General features: G+C 58.2%; 1 protein-coding gene across 1 annotated transcript; it reads right to left on the bottom strand.

Annotated features, from left to right (window-relative positions):
• Positions 1–16,482: 16,482 nt before the first annotated feature.
• On the bottom strand, positions 16,483–21,464 carry MNX1 (motor neuron and pancreas homeobox 1). Its single transcript, XM_032643547.1, has 3 exons — positions 20,458–21,464; positions 17,433–17,593; positions 16,483–16,845 (listed from the first exon to the last, which is right to left on the bottom strand). The coding sequence occupies exons 1-3, from the start codon at positions 21,149–21,151 to the stop codon at positions 16,483–16,485; spliced, it is 1,218 nt and encodes a 405-aa protein (XP_032499438.1). The 5' UTR covers positions 21,152–21,464.
• Positions 21,465–21,721: the final 257 nt, after the last annotated feature.

Below are 21,721 nucleotides of genomic sequence, written 5' to 3'. Positions count from 1 at the left end.
ACGTCAGCTCAAAGCCTCTCTTTAGGAGGACCCGAGTAAGAGTTGGGACTTGGTCGCAGTCAACATTTGCTGGGGGCCTCCTGGGTGCCACACGTGGAGTTGAGACCTGGGGCAGCTTGAAGGGTTCAAAACCATCATTTAAGTTTAACAGGACAGGTCCTGTAGTCAAAGAGTGATGGGGACAGCCAGCTATTCCCAGCGCTCAGGGACAGAGAGCTTTTCAAAGGACGTGCCATTGGGACGTGGCGTGCTCTTCCAAGAGGGGCTGAGGGGGCACTCGGAGGACACGAGGGCACCAGCAGGGGGTCGAGAGTGTGGAGCCTGGCCGTGTGGGGCCCTGGGACCCAGGACAGACAGCAGGACAGGAACTCGCAACCTGGTTGTGAAGGACCACTTTCTCCATGCTGAGGAGTTGGGGATTTATCTGCTCAACCATAGGAAACCATCGAAGGATTATTGCCAAGGAAGTTAGATCATCGAAGTTGTGTTTTCAAGAATATTGCTGGACAAAGGAAGGTGGTGGGTCAGCATGTGGGCAGGCTGGTGGCAGAGACCAGGTAGGTGGTCCTCGTGACCTTCCAGGCGGAAGTGATGATTCCGGCCTAGGAGAGCAGCTGTGCGAAGGAAGACTGGAGACGTTTCCGATGGACATGCACGGGAAGTTGGTGCCTTTCAGTGAAGAGGGGGAGGGGCGCGGGGGAGGGGCAGTTCGGGATGCCCCCGGTGGCTTGTCAACCTCTGGGTCGGGGTTGAGGGTGCAAACACACCACTGGAGCTGGGGCCTGAGGGCGGGGAGTTGGAACCCCTCGAGGAGACTTGAGTTATGAGGAGAACGCCAAGACCAGGATGCTGGGCGCTCCTCGTGCAGAGAGCAGAAACCGAGGGAGGGCCTGGAAACAGGCCCGGGAGTTGGGCTTTGGGGATTGTCAGCCAGCAATTCAGGCCCATCCTGGGGGTGGTAGCTCTGTAACCGCGGAGGCAACTTCAGGCAGCAACCAGACGTCAACAAAGACGCTGTGAGCCTCTGGGGGCCTCACGTCTTCCCCGAGTGCGAAGCACTTCGGATGCACGAGCAGGTGTGTAGGGAACACCTCCATGCACACATGTTCAGAGAGTGTAACGAAAGGTCAGTAAAACTTAGATTTTCTTGGGAAAGTAATATTGGCCTGGGAATCGGGAGTTTTCTCTTTCTCACCCTTACATTTCGTATCACATCATATTCTACATTGACAGAGCTGGCGGGAAAGGGGTCAAGTCCACAAGATGACGTTTATCTTGAGTGGCGCCGAATAAACGATGAAAAATGATGTTTGCATGATAAGACGATGAAAGGGAAAATGGGGACCAGTTTAAAATGTTCTAAGCCTGCAAAGGTGACTTCAGAACACCCAGGGTTGTGTGTGTTTGGAAAACAATGCCTTGTGTGTGTCCACCGGCCTCGGGAGCAGAGCGATTTTGACCTTGAGCACGTCCAAAGCAAGACACATGGCCACGGCCTCTGGGGGTTATCGCGTCGGCACTTTCCCGCTCTCAAATATCCAGTCTGCAGGAGATTGACCCCCACTCCCGCCCCCAGCGTGGTCTGTGTCCTTTTTTCCCGCCCTGGGGACCCAGCCAGCGGTCCCTTTCCTCCCTCTCCTGCGCTTCACGTCCACCTGGGTCTGCTCCTGCAGACCAGAGTGGTGGCGGGGGATGCCCCTTGAGGGCCCAGTGAAATATGAAACCCGGGCGGGATTCACTTCAGGCTGAGGTAAAAATGATGAAGAGCATTTAAAAATTATTTTCTACAGAAAATCGTTTAAAATGGACTCTTTGTTTCATTTTACTTTGTCAGAAGTGTTTCCAAAGAAAGAGGGCAAATTCTGCTTTTATTTTTTTGGTTTGCCCATTGTTAACACTTGCCACATTTGCTTTTTCTCCTTTTTGTATCTAATCTACATCCATTTATGCACACACACGTTTTGATGGCATCGACTGGAAGTACAGACATCATGACACTTGACTCCCGACCCCTCATTCTCCATTACTGGTGATGCCATTACCGCACCTGAGAACATGAACATGCATTTAGTGACAGAGTCCAGCAGACGATTCCGTTTTCATACTGCCAGTTCGAAACTGAATTTTCTATAGCTGTTTTTTCCCTAGACAAAATACAATCAAGGTTCAAACATTACGTTTCCTTTTATTTCTCTTTTAGTATACAACACCCACCCCCGTCTAAAATTTCTCACGAAACTGGGCTTTGAAGAGTCCTGGCCGTTGTCACAACAAATCCTGGTGGGCTCCACGTAAACATGGTTGGGAAAATCACAGCCCGGTGACACTGGCGTCTCGGGACAGACAGTACGAAGCTCACAACTGGCCACGCTAATTACAGTCGAGGCCAGCAGACCTCCCCATGGCAAAGGTACGTTTTTACCTTTGTAATTATTAAGGGAAATTAGTCACCAAAAGTTAAGGACATCTTACAAAGGAAAGAAATGTGGCAAAACGTGTGTTTCCTGTTCCCACCAATGTTTCGCCTAGTGGGTCAGGCAGGCATTAATGATCCTTGCCAGGATCAATTATTACTTGCAAAATGGTCATTTTCTAGTCCTGTCATCCCTCCTACATTATTAACTGGCATTCTTCTTTAAAAATGGGTCTTCTTGAGGCTTCCCTGGTGGCTCAGTGGTTAAGAATCCGCCTGCCAATGCAGGGGGCACGGGTTCGAGCCCTGGTCCGGGAAGATCCCACATGCCCCGGAGCAATTAAGCCCGTGAGACACAACTACTGAAGCCCGCGCCTAGAGCCCGTGCTCCGCAGCAAGAGAAGCCGCGGCAACAAAGCGCGCGCTCTGCGACGAAGAGCAGCCCCGCTCGCCGCAGCTAGAGAAAGCCCGCGCGCAGCCGTGAAGACCCAACGCAGCCACAGGCAGGTCAATAAAAATACATGAATTTTCAAAATGAGTCTTCTTATACCCCTCGCCCTTTTCCCCCGGGACGATCAGACCACCCATCGCAAAACAACTGAAGCCATGACAGGCGAGTCTCTGAACGGCAGATGGCGAGACGCTACCATTGGCTGTGGCAAGTGCACGAGACTGGTTCCCAGCAGAGCCTGGGCGGGGTTCGAGCTGGGGCGGGGCCCGTGCTCCTAGGTTGGCGACCCATTCTCCTGCCTGTCGGGAGGAGACCCTGCCAGGTGGAGGGGAGCCCCAGCTGCGCTGGCCGAGCTTCTGTAAATCCAGGTGTGGGGTAGAGTTTCGTAGCGCAGTTTCGTTGCTCGGTCCCTGAGCGGTCCCGCTTCGACTAGGTGATGGGGACGCTCTTGTTGGCCTGCCCATTGGTCAGTCACAAGGTGTAGAAGGGACAAGTACGTCGGGCCCGGCCACTGCTGGCACCAGCCCAGCTCAAGGCCAGCCTGCTGCTAGCACACAGCAGTCACTGCATCTCTGAAGTGCTCTTACCTATGAAATGGATTTGCCATCGAGGCTCTCTCTAATTGTTCACGTAGGTCTGTGAGTGCCTGGAGTGACAGCGGTAATTTCTGTAAACTCAGGATGGGTTCACTAACAGCTGCTTCAGTCCGTACTACTCTCATTTCTCTTCTCGTGGGTCCCTAATCCTGTCCGTTCAGAAGAGTAGGCAGAGCGGCCAGCTGTTCTGGTTTGTCCCCGCAAGGGCACAGCTGCCAAGAGGTCAGTGGGCGATGGGCGCGGATGAGCAGTACCGGGAAGCAGACCCGTCGTCCGTCCAACGGGCCCAGGAAGGTTCCCAGCAGCAGCTCCGGGTCCCTGTCTGCGCTCGCCATTCCCCCTTCCCCCACGTTTGTATCAATAACTTGGCCAAAGAAGGCGTGCTTATCAGCTTTGCTGACAGCCTGACCTCAGCAGGAGTAAGGGCACTTCTAACTCTAGGAGCCTGCGATTTTACGACCTGTGATGAGCTTTGTGTCCTTCAGAGGACCTGGCACTGTGTCCGGGTCAGTCACTGGGTAGGTTCCCATCTGGACAAAGGAGGTGCTTGTTAATTGTTTGAGAGCAGAACCTCTCTCTCTGGTTACTTCCCCCTGAAGTGCAAATAGGGGGTCTCTGAAGGCCTTCTTCTTCCTCAAGCCACGATTTCCCGTGAATATCATTCTGAAGGTCTGAATTAGTATCTACTTTATAATTCTTAAACGCTGATGGGTAATCCAGGACATTTTTTACTGTCTCTGGGGAAATTATCCTTAATGAGAGTAGAACAAAGCTTTCAAAAAAGTACAAGGTGAAACCAAGGCACTGAAGGCCAGCCCAGCTCCAGGAGTCCAGCGCTTGTACAAGGGTGCCCGGCACCTACACACCTTAAAACTGAGGGCTAAGATTATTTCTATTACTGTCATTACTTAATTTTGCCCAGGCTTGGCCAAAGCTCTGATTTCCTACAAAGAGCCAACTCTGAACAGATGTGCCCAAGGGCAGAATTACCAGACGAGATGCAAAAACAATGCATTACAAACACAGATTTCCCAGTAAGTATTTATCCAGGGTTTACTGTGTGCAGAGAAGCAAGTTCACGTGTCCACGGCATAAAGCACACTTACTTAACTCATCGAAAATACAACGTAATTATTTGAGATTTATTTTATCCTTGCCCTCAGACTTCTGACTGGTGGAGGAAGTACTTTTCGATCTGGTCCCAAGCTAGCCGGCCAGACCCACAGAGTGGTCGTTAGCATCCTTATGCGTTTTGACTTAAATGGACAATGAGATTTTTTAAACCTCTCTGTTTTCTAAATCAGATTTAATAGGGCAGCCAGCGTCTGCTTTACTACTTTAGCTACTCTGGGGCTAACTGATAAATCAGCGGCAGAGGCCATGGCGTCCTGGCCTGGTGCCCGACAGCAGGGCCTGGGCCTGCCCTGGGAAAGTGGCTCTGCCGTCCCCACCACGAACATCCCCCCAGAGCCGTGAAACAGAGAAGCGGAAAATTCACGATGGACTTTGGGGCTGGGCTTGCTGTTTTGTCCCATGTGCCCTTGGTCTGTCCACGCAGCGCAGTACAGGGCAGCTGGAGTGAGGCCCACACTCCCTGGACTCGTGAGTGGCCTGGCTGTGCCATCGGGGACCGGGGCGGGGATGGGTGCTTTGTAGAGTGTCACTGTCCAGTCACCTCTCCTCTGGGCCTTGTCCTCCCTGCACGGAGGCTTGGCCACTCGGGCCTGGAAGAAGCCGGGTTTCAGGCCGGTGCAGACCTGCACTTTCTCCCCGACACCCGTGGGGTCCAGCCGCCTCCCCGTTGAGCTCCTGGCCCAGCTCCTGTGAAGCAAGTGGCAGCGGAAACAACCCGCATGAGAGTCAGTGGTGATCTGGCCACTTCCCCCTGCAAGGTCAGCCCGGCCTGGAGGGGCCTGTTCCACTGACTTGTACCCTGACAGCAGAGGCCAAGTGGGCCTGTCGAGATCCCAGAGGGGACTCACGGGGTCTCTGCTCCCTGCCCACCCTCCGGCCACCCAGATCTCCAGGCCTGTGGGGCCCTCGGGGGAGCGACTCTTCCGGCGGCCCAGTGGGGCCACCAGCAGGGAGACCCCGAGCGCGTCCCGGCTTGGGAAACTGTGCGACCGAGGGCTCCCTACCTGCACGGTGGGATAATAAAGCACTTTGTTACCTGTGAGTGAGAGGCCTGATAAAAGGAAAATATTATCACCCCCACTGTGATTAGGAGGCATCTGGGCACCAGAGACTCGGTTACATTTATGAGTAAACATCGTTTATTTCTGTTCTCTGATTATGAAGGTCACGGTGGTTTAACCCTGCTGGGACAGCCTCCGACACATTATCTGCTCAAACAGAACTGGGAAAGAAAACACCGGCAGTCATTAAAAGCGAATTACTTTGTTTTATGAAGATAGGAGAGAGAAGGCCTCACGCTATGGGGGCACTGGGGCGCGTCCATGGCCCCGAGGAGACCCCCAGCCCACCCTAGGAGGGGCCGCCGGCAGGAGGATCCCAGAGCCGCCGCCGGGGACTCGGGAGGGTCACACGCACCCCTGGGTTTTTCAAGCAATTTTGAAAAGCTGCCAAGAGTGCAGTGTGTGACGATTCAGGTGTTTCCTTCACCTGTGAAAATCGGTAAAGGAAATAGGTCAAGGTAGCCGGAAGGATTTCTGAATTTCTGGTTTTAAATTTAGCAGAGAAGTTTTTTTAATTTTTTATTGGAGTAGATTTACAATACCGTGTAAGTTTTATGTGTACAGCACAGTGATTCAGTTATACATATACAGAGGTTCAGATTCTTTTCCCTTATAGGTTATTACATAATACTCAGTACAGTTCCTCGTGCTATACAGTAGAGAACTTACATTTTTTGGTGCACTGGTTTTACTTTTCAAAGTGAGATGTTTGGCCTCTGACTCCTACCGCCACTCTGCTGGCTCCCTCGCCCTCAGGCTCCTGCTGGGGGGAGGGGTGTCCTAGTGAGCAGCATGTACTTGAGTCACATCTAGAGATGCTGGCGCCTGGAACGGGCAGCCTGGGGCGTCGGGGAGGGATGGCAAAGGTGGCGATGCTGGGGCAGGTCCCTGGAGCGTGTGTGTCCCACGGGCAGCCTTGGCCGCAGGGGAGCTGGGCCAGGAGGACGAGAGGAAGCAGGGTGTGACAGAGCCTTTGGTTCAAATGCCTGGGAGGAGAGCGGTACCTTTGCTGAAGTGGGAAAAACCAGCTTAATTTACTGGAGCCCTTTGATGTGCTCGTCTCTATACTGGATACAGTGGGAAATGCACAAAAGGACCAAAACATACTTAGAACAGGCAAATTCACAGAGCTGGAAAGTAGAGGTTCCCCAGGGGAGGGGGAAGGTGGTTAGTGTCTAATGGGGACAGAGGTGATGCGACATTTGGGGAACAGATACAGGTGTTGGTACACGATACTGTGTGCATTTGGTGCGACTGAATTGTACACTTACAAATGGTTAAAGTGATAACTATTATGTATTTTTTTGCCACACACACACACACACAAGAACCAAACAAATACCCAGGGCAGAGTTAGCTGTCCTCCAGTCATGCCCCATCCTCCCTCGGAATAGAACCCCAATTTTGAGCGAGGCCTGTGGACAAATGGAAATAAAGACTCACTTTCCAACCTCTGGCGAAGCTTAGCATGGCCGTGTTACGACTTCTCACCCGGGAGTTCCCTGGCGGCCCAGTGGCTAGGACTCAACCCTCTCACTGCCAGGACCCAGGTTCAACCCCTGGTCGGGGAACTGAGATCCCACAAGCCACACAGCTCAGCCAAATTAACAAAAGAGAGAGAGAGAGACTTCTCGCCAGTGGGATGTGAGCAAAGGGGCCACACCTGAACCCCTGGGGAGGACACACACGCACCTGCCCTTGGTCATGTTGGTCGGGATGTGGAGCCCAAGCCCCACCTTGAACCACAGAGGAAAAGCCACGAGATAAAGGGCCGTGGCCCCTGGGGGTCACGGGGCCACCAGACCAGCCGCTGGCAGCCCGGGTTTACAGGAGAGGAAATGAATTTCTGTCCGTGAAAGCCACTGTTCCTTTGGCTTTCCTGCCGCGTGCGGCCGGCCGGGTCCTCACTGATACGATAGCCTACACGGCCCTTGCACTGAAGCAGCTAACAGGCCAGCGGGCGCAGCCCACGGCGGTGAGAATTCAGACCCCACGGTTACCGACAGGCACGGCAGTCTGTGGACATCTCCAGGGCGCTGCTCCCTCCTGGGTACCCTCCTGGGCACCTTGCCTCCAGCCGGCTCCAGCCTGAGGCCCCCGGCACGGGGAGCAGGGCTCTGCCGCTCTCTGCTCTCTGCCCAGGGCCTGGTACAGTGTTGGCCACAGCAGCCTCACTCAGCAAGTATCACTTAGATCGGCAGCTGTGGGTCCGGGTAGCAGGTAGTAGCGGGAGCTCGCGGAGCTCTTTGTGCGGCCGTGGTTTGGCAGGTTGAGCTGCGCGCATAGTACGTACTGGATCAGCTGGCTTTTCCTGTGTAAGCAGCCCCCCAGACGCAGTGACCTGCGACAACAGCCGTCAGCTCATCTTTCTGTGGGCTGGCGATTCCGCTGGGACTCTCTCGTGGCTGTGGTCAACCTGCGTGTCGCCCGCATCTACCCAGCTCGCCCGTGCCTCTCCAGCGCAGCAGGCGGACAGGCCGTTTTCAAGGCTCCAGGCGCACCCCACTTGCAAACGCCTCATGGCTCAAAAGGAGGCTGGGCTCCAGGGCTCCAGGCTGGCCAGAGAGGCAGGTTCACGGGAAGCTGATGGCTCTTGCGCTCTCTCTCCCACTTTGTGTCTGTCTCTGTCTCTCTGTCTCTCCGTTCTGCAGGAGTCCCCAAGAGGAGTGATCATGCCAGTGTGGACACAGGGTGGCCCTGGGTCCGTGTGCCTCCAGCAGGCGAGTCCAGGAGGGCAGCGTGTGGAGAGCGGGGACACCACGGGCCCTGTGTGGGAGGGGCTGACGTGGCGGAACCTCCTCTGGGGCGGCCCTTGGCCCTTCCCTCCTGCGCTGTGTGCTTCTCGACAGCCACCCTGCGAAACAGGGGCTGCCGTTCCCCACTTGACAGAGGACCGTGGGGCACAGAGAGGTCAAGTCACTTGCCCCACGCCTCCCAGTCAGTAAGTGCCAGGATCTCACCCATGCACTCTCACCCTGGCTCTTATTCCTGGGTTCCTGTGAGTCCCAAGGAGTCTTTACAAAGCCTTCCTCCCCACCCTCACACCCCTACCCACCACATGTCTTTCCCAGATTAGCCTGGAACTTCAACTTCGAGGACCCTCACTGGAGCGCGTGGACCCAGGGTGCCCCCTGTGCCTTGTGGGTGTGGAGACCAAGAGCTGCGAGGACGTTGGTTTGCTGAACTGTTCCCTGAGTCTGTATGTGGGGCCTGGCACACGCTCAGCTGCCCAAGCTTCCTCTCTCCCTGGGAGACCGGGACTGACCCGGTCCCCCTTTTACAGACGGGGACACAGGCACACACTAGGTGAGGCGGGATGCAAGCCCACGCTCTGGGGTCCCTGCCCTTCTCCACAGCCCTCTGCTCTGGGCACAGAACATTGCGGGGGAGGTGACAGGCCTGGGAGAAGGGACGGGACTCAGGAAATGAGGGGGACGTGAGTCCGGTGGGAAGAACGGCCTGTGCAGGTGCGTGGAGACGGGATGCCCTGTGCGTGAAGGGAAGGCACCCAAGCCCCAGGCAGGTGCACAGGGCACCTGAAGTACAGGAAGGCGGTGCGGCCCACTCCCAGCCCTCATGGCTCCGTGAGCTTCTGTGCCCGGGGTCGGATTCTCTAACACTGGCAGTGAACCTTTTATGTGAGAGCTTCGGTTTTCTCTTTTATTTTCCGGAGTGGTCTTAAATGCCTGAATTATGAAAATTAAGAAATCACTGTACACCTAAAACTAATACAATTATGTATTATAAGGTACTGACATCATGCTTTATGGAAAGTGGAAAGAAAGAAAGGAAGGAAGAAAAAAATCATACATGTAATCTATTTCTGTCCCCAAATTCCCACTTCCACCATGCACACGTGCATCTGTTTTCTGGAATATTTATTCTACCAACAGGTTTAGGAAACACTGTGAATCAGGAAGTGAATATTCGATCACTTGGACTCTACAGTTTTTGTGTTTTTTAAAAAATACTTTTTTATTTTTGGCCTCATCGGGTCTTAGTTGCGACACGTGGGATCTTTTGTTGCGGTGCACGGGCGTCTCTCTAGTTGTGGTGCATGGGCTCTCTAGTTGTGGCTCTCGGGCTTAGTTGGCCCGTGGCATGTGGGATCTTAATTCCCTGGCCGGGGATTGAACCTACGTCCCCTGCATTGGCAGACAGATTCTTAACCCCTGGACCACAAAGGAAGTCCCCTCTACAGTTCTTAGAGGTCTCTAATTCTTATCCTCCAACCCCTTTAAAGGCAGGCAGCTACAACCCGATTTCTCACATTCCCATCATGCACCAGAAGGTCAAAGTCCTGCATCCCAGGTGATGCTGAGAATGACGGGCCGTCCAGTGAGGACTGTGTTCAGGCTGTAGACCTCTTTCCTCCTTCACTCTTACTTTACCTGACACCTAACCTCATGGATTCACGCACGTTTTACACTAGGTAAGGCACATATATAGTGTCTGTTAGTCTTGTCTTTATCTTCCCACTACTATGTAACTCCAGGAGGATGGAGATTTTTGTCTGTTTTATTCACGCATGCACCCTGGTGCTCAGAACCGTGTCCAGCAGAGAGCAGCTATTCTAAAACAGCTGGCTGAATGAATGCGTGGTGGATGGATTTTCTGAGTTGGCTATTATCTCTTTCATGGGTGAAAAGGCTGCAGTGTCACACAGGTGCCTGATCCAAGGGCACGTGGGTGGGAATCTGATGACACCCCCCTCCACGCACCTGGGGATAAATAATCACCAGGATGGATGGAGCAGGGTGGTGAAAGGTAATAAGCCTGGTTGCAGACCCACGGGGGGAAAGAAACAGACACAACTTACATTCCCTTTACAGATTTATCTATTTAAAAAATCAACGGCAAGCTTCACAGAGTTGGTGTCTCTGTTTTAAGAACCTTAGGTGTGCGCGTCTCCTTAGAAGGACCGGCCCCAGAGGGACACCTGGCCTGTCCCCTAGGACGGACAAGGGAAAGCGGGCCATTCTCTCCTCGCAAGCCCCTGAGCCATGGACGACCCTAACTCTTCCTGTTTATCCTTTTTCAAGATGCTGTTTCAGCACAGAAGAAAACATGCTTGGAAGCAAGGCTGTTAATGGAAAGGTGACCCCATACGAAAACCACCAGCATGGTAACAGAACCGGATCATCTCGGAGCACAAACCACCGCGAACCGAGCCGCCTTCACCTCCTGCCCCCGGGATCCCCGTGGGGCATTCCGGGCGCGCCTTCCCGAGGCCCGGGCCGAGAGGCAGGGACGCCCCCGGGCGGCAGCGGCGCTGCGACGGGGCCGCGGCGACCCCTCGCGCTGGCGGGCGGCCCTCCCCCGCGCCCCCGGCCTGACCCCGCGCCCCCGCCCCGCCCCGCCCCGCCCGCCCGCCGGCCGCGATAAGGCGGCGGCCCTTTGTTCCTCCCCCAGCTGGGTAAACCGCGCCGCCGCCCCTCGCCGCGGCCGCTGGCCGGGGGGCACCTTTGTCCCGCCCAGCGCCGCGGACAATGGCCCGGGGAGCCGCACATTGTCCGGCACCTTGTGTACACTCGGGGCGGCCAGGTGCGCGGCCGCGGAATGCAGGGTCGGCGCGGGGCCGGCGGGTGGGGGGAGCGCGGGAGACCCCTCCCCACGCCCCACTCCGCCCGCCTCCGGACCCCGCCTTCTCGCCAGGGTCCCCCACCCCCACCCCCCCGGCTCGGGGTGCGGGAGGGGAGGGGGCCGGGCCGCGAACCCTGGATGGGTGACCCGCCAGCCCGGGACCCGCTCGGCCGGACCCCGGCCCAGACCCGGAGGCCGGGCGCGGGACGTGTGTGCGTGTGCGTGTGTGCATGTGTGTGCCTGCGTGCGCGTGCGCGCGCGCGTGTGTGTGTGCCTGCCTGCCTGTGTGTGCTGGGCACGGCGGCGGGGGTCTGGTTCTCGTTGGCGTCCAGTTTGGGACACACCTGGCACGTCGTAAAGTGATTTACGAAGTGAAAGTGTTAAATGAGGCCACCAGCTGGAGCCCCGACCCGGCTTTATGAGTTTTATTAGGTGCCCTATTATGGAAAATAAACTTTAATCCGACCATAAAAACCAAATCTGAAAAACATATTTGCCTTGTAGTCTGGAACACCGCAGCGTTCTCGGTTGAGTCACTCCTCCAAAGGGATTAGTTTTATTGAGGGAGACACAGGGCACCGCAGGACTTTGATACGGGGTGGGGGGCGCCCACGTCCTGCGGGAACTCCCCCCGCAGGCCCCTCCCCGCGGCGCCCGCCACCCCCGGAGCGCGGTCCCGGCCTGGGGTCTGGCGGGGGCGTGGGAGCGCAGGGGAGGCCGCAGGGGTCAGTTAACCCGCAGACCTGGAGGTGCTCATCGAGCCAGCCCGCAGCGGGCCGGGCTCCCCACACCGCGAGGGGCGGCAGCGTCTGACCCGCAAACTCCGCGCCCGCTCAGGTCCGCGGCGGCCTGGGGGCCAGATGCTCCCTTCCTAAGCCTTCTCCGGGATTTGGATGTTCTACAGCAAGTCTGCCCTTTCAGCAGGAGGGAGGGAGAGAGGGGGGAGGGAAGGGGGGAGGGAAGAAGCGGAGGAGGGGGCGGGAGGGAGGAGTGGAGGGAGGAAGGTAAGAAGGCGTGTCCCCGTTTTAATCACCTTAGCCATGTTAAGTGGCCAGTAAAGTAGCGTTAACTGTATACATATTGTTGGGCAAGAGCTCTCTAGAATTTTTTCATCTTGCAAAACTGAAACTCCCTCCCCATTAAACATCTCCCCTTTTCCCCCTCCTCCCAGACCCTGGCAACCTCCCTTCTAAGTGCCGCCTCTAAGAATTGGACTATTTTAGATGCCACATACGTAAGTAGAATTATGCAGCATTTGTCTTTTTGTGACTTGCTTATTTCCCTGATCTTTATGTCCTCAAGGCTTAGCCCTGTTGTAGCAGGTGTCAGAAGTTCCTTCTTTTTAAAGGCTGAATACTATTCCACTGTTTGCACGTGTGTATCCCATCCTGGCTTATTGTGACTCATGCTGCAATGAGCATGGCTGTGCGAATATCTCTTCCAGCTCCTTTTCAGTTCTTTTGGATATACACCCGGAAGTAGGGTCGCTGGGTCATATGGTAATTGTTTTTGTTGTTTGTTTGTTTTGAGGACCCTCCATACTATTTTCCAGTCCTACCAACAGTGCACAAGGGTTCCAATTTCACCACATCCTCACCCACACTTGTTATCTTCTGTTTTGTTTTTGTTTTCGTAACAGCTGTCCTAATAGGTGGGAGGTGCTAGCTCATTGTGGTTGTGATTTGTATCTGCCTAATGGTTAGTGATGCTAAGGATCTCTTCATGTGCTTGTGGACCATTTGTACGGCTTCTCCAGAGAAATGTCTATCCAATTCCTTTGCCTATTTTTAACTGGATGGATTTTTGCTGGTGTTGAATTGTAGTTCTTTATATATTTTGGATATTAATCCCTCATCAGATATTTGAGTTGCAAACACTTTCTCCCTTCCCAGGTAGCCTTTCATTGTGTTGATTGTTCCCTTTGCTACGCAGGAGTTTTAAATGTTGACATAATCCCACTTGCCTGTTTTTGCTTTTGCTGTCATAGAAAGTCTTTCCCGCGGATCTTTCCAAGCTGACTTCCGCCTGGATACAGGGTGCAGGAAGGCCAACCGCGAAAGGAACAGGCCCATTGCGTCTACGTTCTAGGCGTTTCTGCACTCTTCAGACTCCAAGCCTTAAAGGCGTCTGGTCAGGGCCCTCGGACCCTGGGCCAGAGCTCTGCGAGGGCTGGACAGGTGATCCCTGGACTGTGGCCTGGAGGGCACGGATAGATTGGTCTCTTCCTCACAGGAAGGTCTTTAACCACATTTTCTTCGCACACGCTGGAGACCTGGCACACGACGAGGTACCCTTTATGAGAACGGAGGACTCCCCCATTAAGGTGAAGAGAACCCGCGCCGAGGGTGGCTCCCGGGGTGGGCAGGGGGCCGGGCGGAGTTCCCAGAGGGCCGGGTCCGCTTTGGGCGCGGCCCTCGCTTTGGGGTCTGGGTGTCCCGGCGCCGCCGGGTCGGCAGGGCGCACCCCGCCGGGTGGAGAGCGGGGAGACCGCCGGGCACTGGGGCTTCACCGCCGGAGGCCCGTGCCGCTGCCCGAGGGCCAAGCCTGGGCTGGTCTGGAAACAGTGCTTCGTCCCCCTCAGGGCTGGGCTGCGTGGGCCTGGCTCCGGGTCCTGGGAACCCGGTCCTCGAGGCGGCAGAGCTCCCTCCCCATCGCGCGGGGGCCGCGGGTGGGCGGGCGGGGCGGGGCTGGCGGCCGCTCATTATGCGAAATGAATTGTTCGCTGTGCCCGGAGTGGGTGAGGATGAGACGGTGATTATATTTACATTTGCTATAATTGATTTGGGGAAGAGCTACTGTGACAAGAACGAATTGATCATTAAATTTATTAGCGAGATAAATTCCGTCGCGCTTAAGCCGCTGGCTGGAGACGCTGGGGCCGCGGGCGGGTCCCGCCTTCCCGGCCGCCAAGTCCCCGCGCCAAACCCGGGGTCGCTCTGCTGGAGGACGGGGCCGGGGGTCACAATCATTATGTCTTCCTTTAGTGCGCCTCTGCCCCTTGTCGCCGAGGGAGCGAACGATTCCCGGATTCAGGAGGGTCTGCACCTTGGGGTGGAGGGACGGACCCTCCGCCGAGGCCGGCGGCGCCCCAGCTTCCAGGTCGGATGCTACACCCCCTCCCCGGCCGCCGCCGGTCCCCGGGGGGCCCAGTATTGAGGTAGGGGCGCTGACGCTGGGCCAGCCGAGCACGGGGGCGGCGGGGAATAACCCCCAGATGTGGAGCCAGCCGGGGCAGAGATGGCTTCAGGTTGAACTTCCCCAATGTGGTAGAAATTAAAACGAGATACACACGGATTGCAGATTTTTTTCAACCCCCAAAGGCATCTTTCTCCTCTCCCCCTCCCCATCCCCTCTCTCTAATTTTCCCACCCCTTTCCTCGGGCTCTCCCACCAGTTGCAAACCACGTCCGCGTCCCCCCAAAGCACCTTTGGACCCGGAGGCGGCCAGGCCCGCGCCCTGCCGCCCGCCCGACAGCAGCTCCTGCCCAGGCTCCCAGCAGCGCCGCGCCCCCGGGCTTGGCTGAGGTTGGATTTTATGGAAGGAGCCCGGGGTGATAATGAGCTGCCAGAGAGGATATTAATCTCACCCTGGCCCTGAAGTCGAGGAGTGGCCCCGCTCGCCTGCGCGGTAATCACCCAAATTAAACTCCAGGCCCATCTGAACTCATTTATCAGCTGGGAGGAGGGGGAGACGAGGGCGCGAGAGAAGGGGGGAGGGGAGAGGGGGGAGGGGAGGGGAGAGGGGGGAGGGGAGGGGAGAGGGGGGAGGGGAGGGGAGGGGCGCACCCCGGCCCAGTTGCTGGTGAGAAAGAGTGAAAAACAGAACGAAGGAGGAAGCCACAAGGGAAGGAGGAAGAAGCAGTGTCCCTGGCTCACCTGTTTCCTCCAGGCCCAGGAGAGGCCCGCGCGTCAGCGGTGGGGGAAGGGGAGCCGCGCGGAGGGCGAGCCCGGCTTGCGTGCGGCACAGGGTGAAGGCCCGGCTCGGCCCGGGTGATGGATGGCGCGCGCTGCCGAGCTTTATTAACCCACAGCCATCGCGGCCCGGCTGGAGCGCTCCAGTCTCCCAGTGCTATCCTCGCGGACGTTTGCCCAGATCCAGGAAAACCAGTCCTGGCCGGCCCGAGAAGGTTTTTCGGGAGAGACGCCAGGGCCGACGAGAAAGAGAAGCGCCGCGCTACGCGAGGCAATGCGGAAAAGGCGCGCGAGCAGCGCCCCGGGCCGCACGGACTCCAGAGACCAGTGAAGTCTGGTGGTTTGGAGCTTGTTTTCTGAAACATTCAAATAGTGTGTTTCCGCTTCTGGAGCGCCGGCGAAGCAAGAAGATCGTCAGAGAAAGAGGAAAATAAGTACATGGCGTCCAAAGTTACTCCTTGGAGATCCTCGCATCCGGGACTGATGTGAGCCGGCACGCGGACGCGCGCTGACACCTGGCCTCGGGTATTTTTACCGACACTTCGTACCTGCGACTCCCCAGCAGCTGGAATCAAGTTCCTCACCGGCCTCGGGGCCCAGAGACGTGGCGGTCCGGACACCCATTCGCGATTTTGATTTTCACCTTCTGCTGTCAGTTGAGGAATACAGCCCATCATTTCAACGACATAAATAGTAAACCCCGCTTTCACAACTCCCCTCAAAAGATTTGCGCTCTCACCCAGTAAAAAAACCAATTTATTTTACATTCCATCGTGGGCGATGGGAGAAGCTAAATGATAATTTAGCATGCGTAAGTAGACATTTCTTTATATATATATTTATAAATACAATATACAAAAATAAAGACAATACAGTTTTGGGACTTCCAGCAGTTTGGACGCTCATGGCATAAATCCCTCCCCCTCCCCCCAAGATACATAAGCACAAAACATTTTTTCTTTTCTGAGCACTCAGAAGAACGGCGTGTCCAGAGGTTTCAAGTCTCGGAGGTGGTTTAACACTGTAGGTTTCCGCCTTCTCCACTCGGCAGGAGGGGAACCGGGAGCCTCCCCTGATGAGCGCTCAGTTCTTCTCGGAAACACCTCCCCCCAGCGCAAACCAAATTAAACGAAAAAGAACCAGAGATCAAGTTTGAACCTGCTGGGCCTCCCTCTTTCCGTCCCTTGAAGAGCAGACGGCTGCTGGGGCCCACAAGGGCAGCAGCCCCCAGGGCCGGGCCGCCTCCGCTCGCGGGCCTGGGGGGCGGCCCTGGGGGGCATGGGAGGGGTCGCAGCATCCAGGCCGGACCGCCACCCACCGGCCGCGGGGCTCCTACTGGGGCGGGGGCTGGTGGCCGGGCCCGCCGGACCGCGGGGCAGGCGAGTCGGCCCCGGAGGAGCAGTCAGAGGAGGCGGCGTGCGTGCTAGCGCCGTTGCTGTAGGGGAAATGATCCTCGTCGTCGTCGTCGTCCTCCTCCTCGGGGTCACTGTCCCTCAAGTCCCGCAGGCGGCGTCCGCTGCCCTTGTCCCCGGGCGCCGGCGGCCCCAGCAGCTCCTCGTCGCCCTGGTCCCCGGCGCCGCCGCCTTTGCCCGCGCCCGCGCCGCCCTTCTGCTTCTCGGCCTCCTGCGCTGCCTGCTCTTTGGCCTTTTTGCTGCGCTTCCACTTCATCCGCCGGTTCTGGAACCAGATCTTCACCTGCGGGCACAAGCGGCGTGAGAAACCTGCCACCTCCGTCCCCGCCGAGTCCCCGGGCTCCTGCACCCGCACCCGCCGTGCGCGCGCCTCCATCACCAGGCCCGGGCGTGGGGCTCCCATTGGAGGACTCGGAAGCTCCAGGGGGACGGCGCTCCCCACCCTGCGCGTCCGCAAAACCCAAAGACCTGCTGGGGGCTCTGAGGAAGCTCAGACGAAGACCCCTACCTCCCACCCCGGCACCGAGGTGTGCGAAGGGCCAGGGCTGCTGGGGTACCTGTCTGTAAATCTCAAGATGTTCCCTCCTCTCTTTCTGGAGTGAAATCTCTCTCATGTGGCCTGGGGACCACCTGCTTCAGAATGGGGGCGTGTGCAAATTCCTGGGCCCAACAGAACCAGCTGAATCAGACCTCTGGGTGTCAGTATAGGAACCCTGGGGGCAGATGGGAACTCTGGCTGGGATGTTAATCCACACCCTAAAGGTCAAATGGGCACAGCTCCAGGTGCCCAGGAAGGCCGAGGATCAAGAGAGCAGAGGCAGCAGTGGCCCTGGGAGGCCAGAACGCGCTGAGGGCGGCGCAGCGGCGCACCTGGGTCTCGGTGAGCATCAGGGAGGTGGCCACCTCGAAGCGCTTGGGCCGCGACAGGTACTTGTTCAGCTTGAACTGATGCTCCAGCTCGAGCAGCTGCTGGCTGGTGAAGGCGGTGCGTGGCCGGCGGCACTTCCCCAGGAGGCTGGACTGCGCCTGGGCTGGGGTGGGAGAGGCTCGTGAGCCCAGGTCAGTCCACGGCCCGCTGCTCGCCGGCCCTGCAGGGTCACTGCTCTTTCTTTAGTGTCAGCGCCCCCTCCCCAAGGAAGCTCTGGAGCCCAGGACCCCTCGGCCAGGTGGGTCCAGATGGTTTGGGTTTAGAGGGACCAAGTCTTTTCATCCCAGGCGGGGCCTGGGTGTCCTGATTAAAGAGAGCCTATCACCCAGGCACGTCCTCTCCACCTGGGTGGGTGTTGGTAGAAAGCAGGTGGACAGAAAGGCAAGTAGCAGAGGCCCAGGGACCCCCTCCTCCCCACTCCTCCCGGCGCCTTCCCCAACTCAGGCCCAATCCACACAGGCCACCGGAATCACTTCCTACTTCTTCCTGCCCAGCGAAGAAGTGGTGCAGGATTCCCACCACCACCTCCTGAGGTACAAAAGGAATAGGAGAAAAGGGGAAAAGCTGAGGAGGGAAGGAAGGAAGGAAGGGAAGAAAAGGACCAAATTCTGGTCCTAAATATGTGTATTCATCAGAGACTCTCCCGCATGTAAAGTGTTTTATTGACAACGCCTGCCCAGGGTCCAGAGGGGCAGAGCCTTGGGAGATTGGAAGTCTTTCAGGACAATTCTCATTACGCAAATTAAAGGCCTAGGCACAGGGGGATCCGGCTTTCTACGTGTTCAAGGAGGTCTCTTGGCTTTATTTACATAATTTCACACGGTTACATCACAGAGAATTTTATGACCTCAAAGCGAGACTTCCCTTGATTTCCCAGGAGCCTGACAAGTGTTAGACAATAAAAGAAAGGAAAGGAAAGAAAAGAGGCCAGCCCCGGGCAGGCCGAGCTCAGGCTCCCATGGGATGGGCAATTTGCTTTATGGGAAGGCCCACGCCCCCCGCTTTAGTTAAACAAGGCCCCGAATTCCCAACTTGACAATACATTAGAACTTTAATTAAAACACTGGCTCTGAAGGGACCATTTAGGAAATGCCATCTGATGGCTGAGACACCAATTAAAGGAAACCAAACAGGTTTCCAGCGACCAGAGGAGCCCATTCTGGCATGGTCACCTGTCTGTTACTGCCCTTCAGGATTTGGTGTTCAGATTCTTTTTCTGAACTTAAAGCTGGCTGGGTTTTAATTAGCTCACTCTGGGTCGAGATTAGGAATAAGAGATGGACTAAGTGTGTTGGCAAAGGGATGTGGCTTTAGTCGGTTTTCTGGGCAATCCTGGGCTCCACGCAGGCCGGGGAAAACAGCCGGGTGGCCAGGGAACCCAGAGCCCAGGGGAGGCCTGTGTGGAGATCATCGCTGCCTGCCCCCACCCCCCATCGGTGGGAGACTAAGCCTGCCAAGGCTCTGGGAGATGCTGGTCACAATAAAAGATGCGTGGGGTGGCATTCCATCAGAAGGGCTTTGCTGGGCTCTGAGGCCAGGCCTGGAAGGGTGCCTTGGGTTTGGCTGACCCCAGATCAGGAGCTCAGATATGCCTAAAGCCACAGAAGTGAGAGCAAGCTTGCCCTCTTCTTTGCCTGGGGTCGGGAGGGGTGACTCCAACGGAAGGGATGGGTGGCCATTAGGGCCTTCTGGGAGCTGAGCCGGGAGCAGCCTGGGGTGGCCGCGGGCAGACAGCGCACATGCTGGGATTTTCTCACCCGGCTGTGACTTCTCCAGCCTCCTGGGATCCTGGCTTTTCTCTGTTTAGTCACGACCGTAGCTTCTAGCAGAGGAATCTGAATTCTGGCAAGTGTTTATTTCTGTTTTCTTTTTTGCTTTTTTTCCCTTCCCGTGCCTGCGTCTCCCCAGTCTAAACAAATCCATTCAGACGGAAACAATCGGGTCTCTTTGTTTGAGTGTTTGGCGGCTGAAATCGTTAAGCCTCAAGCATCTTCCTCTGAGCGGTGCCCGGATGGAGCGAGTGGACCTGAGATCCAGAATCTTTGGAGCTCCACTCCCGCGCGCCCGCCCGCCCGCGCGCGCCAGGAAAGCCCGAGAGAGAGAGGTTCAGGCCTCGGCCAGGTGTCCCGCCTGGGTGGCGAGCACGCCGCCCACAGCTGGGCGGCTCTCCGGTTGGAGATGGCCAGCCCTCCCGCGCTGCGGTCTTGGGGAGGGGTGCGCGCTGTGCTAGGCGCCCTGAATTCGGAGGCCGGCACCTGCTGCTTAGAGCCCCTGAAGGAGGGCGCATCTCTCGGCCTTCCGGAGCGTGCCATCTCTCTGTTCAAGTCAGGCCACCCGCCTCCTGGGCATCGCACCCCGGACCCAGCGCCCTTCCAGAGGCGGGCAGAGCCCCGCAAAGGGCCAGGAGGTCGCCCGGGGCCCCTGCCTTACGTCCCTGGGCCTCTTGAAGCTCATTTCTCCTTCGCTAACTCTGGGAGCGCTCCCTCTCCTGGGAGGGACCGGGGGTCTCTCCAGAACCCAGAATGCGGGACCGAAGTCACGTCCGTTTCCCTGAGGATAAACCCCTGGTTTCGGTGGCCCCCGATTCCCAGGCACACCTGACTCCAGGGCGCTCCTCGGCTCGCCTTCCCCCACCACTTCCTTCTCCTCTAGCCTGCCGGTTAATCATTAGGTTTTAGTCTCACACCTCCAGCTGCCCCTTCCCATTAAGAGAGGAAGCTAAGCAAGGTCCGCGCGTGGGCATTTTAATCATTCGCTAACAATCCCACATCGCGCAGCCCGCGCGAGTCCTCCGAGGCCCCGGGCAGAGCCGAGGCGGCCTTGCGGCGCTCCCACAGCTCGCTCGGAGCAGAGAACCAGCAGAAGGAGGTGCCAGGTGGAGGAGGACGCACGAGAGAACCTTCTGCCGGCGCTCCCCTCCCCCGTTTCCTCCTCCCTCCGCAGGCTCGGGGGCTGCGCAGTACTCACAGTTAAAGTCCGGCATCTTGGGCAGGATCATGCCCGCGGTGGACGCCCGCAGCCACTGGTCCAACTGAAAGGTGCCGGCGCCCAGCTTGATGGGGTCGGCGGGGTGCGCGGGGTGCGCGCCTTGCACCTGCGGGTACGAGTAGGAGAGCGCCGGGTGCTGCCCGGCCAGCGCGGCCGCCGCCGCCGCCGCCGAGTAGCCGTAGACCGGGTGGCCGTAGAGCGCCGCCTGCGCCGGAAGGCCCGCGCCGCCCTGCGCGCCCCCCGGGTGCAGCCCCAGCGCCAGGCCCCCCGCGGCGGCAGCGGCGGCGGCGGCGGCGGCGGCGGCGGCGGCGGCGCCGGGGTGCGCGTGGTGGTGGGGCCCCCCGGGCCCGCCTCCGCCTCCGCCCGCCCCGCCGCCCGCGCCGCCGGCGCCCAGGAAGCCCGGTTTGGGCAGCAGCGCGCAGTGCGCGGCCAGCAGGCGCGGTGGCGACGGGCTCTCGGCGCGCAGGCGGTCGGCGGGCGCCGCGGGCGGCTCCGAGGACGCGGGGCTGCAGCCGCCGCTCGCCCCGCCGCCGCCGCCGCCGCCGCCCCCGGGGCCAGCTGCGGCGGCCGCGAGCGACGTGACCAGGGCCAGCGGCGCGGTCTGCGCCGAGGCCGCTCGCGGGGGGTCCACGGCCAGCAGCGCGTCGATACGGAAATTTTTGGATTTTTCCATCGGCTCGTTAGGGGTTGGCGATCAGCGCGGGGAGGTGCGTGACGCGGCCGCGTGCCGGCCCGCGGAGTCTTTCCGTGGCGGCGGCCAGCCCCGGGGCTCGGTATTGTTATGATTATTTGCCAGTAATCAAAGTCGCCGCCGGAAACTCAGCCGAGGGCGACCATGGTCCGGGCGCCTCCTCCGTGCGGGCCCCGCCCCGGGCCGCGTTCACTCGCTCTCGCACAAACTCACACGCGAGTGCTCGGCGCGCCGGGGCCGAGAGCCCGGCTCAGCGCTGCAGCCCGCAGGCGACCGCGCCGAGGCCGCTGGCGCCTGGCTGGGGACCCGCGCCCCTCCGCGCACTTGAAGCGCAGCGCGGCCGCCGATTGGCGCGCTCGGCGGGGGCTTGGGGAGGGGCTCAGGCCCCGCCATTGGCCGAGTGGCGCACCTGTCACCGTCCCGGTCGCCCGCCGCCCCGCCCCTGCGCCGCGGGGTCCTAAACAGCCCAGGGTGCCGAACCGCGAAGGCGGGGCGGGACCGAGACAAGGGTTGGAAGGCTCGGAGGCGCAACCTGGGGTGCCTGCTCGCCCT

Source organism: Phocoena sinus, chromosome 9 (genome assembly GCF_008692025.1).
Source record: "Phocoena sinus isolate mPhoSin1 chromosome 9, mPhoSin1.pri, whole genome shotgun sequence".
Taxonomy (NCBI): Eukaryota; Metazoa; Chordata; class Mammalia; order Artiodactyla; family Phocoenidae; genus Phocoena; species Phocoena sinus.
This window is presented reverse-complemented; position numbering and strand designations above follow the sequence as displayed.

What these genes read in the sequence shown, in the direction of transcription:
- MNX1 (XM_032643547.1), bottom strand. Translation starts at nt 21,151, where the DNA reads ATGGAAAAATCCAAAAATTTCCGTATCGACGCGCTGCTGGCCGTGGAC. An exon ending in CAAGATGCCGGACTTTAACT is followed by an intron (nt 17,594 to 20,457) that starts GTGAGTACTGCG and finishes CTCCCACCCCAG; the next exon opens with CCCAGGCGCAGTCCAGCCTC. An exon ending in TGATGCTCACCGAGACCCAG is followed by an intron (nt 16,846 to 17,432) that starts GTGCGCCGCTGC and finishes TTGTGCCCGCAG; the next exon opens with GTGAAGATCTGGTTCCAGAA.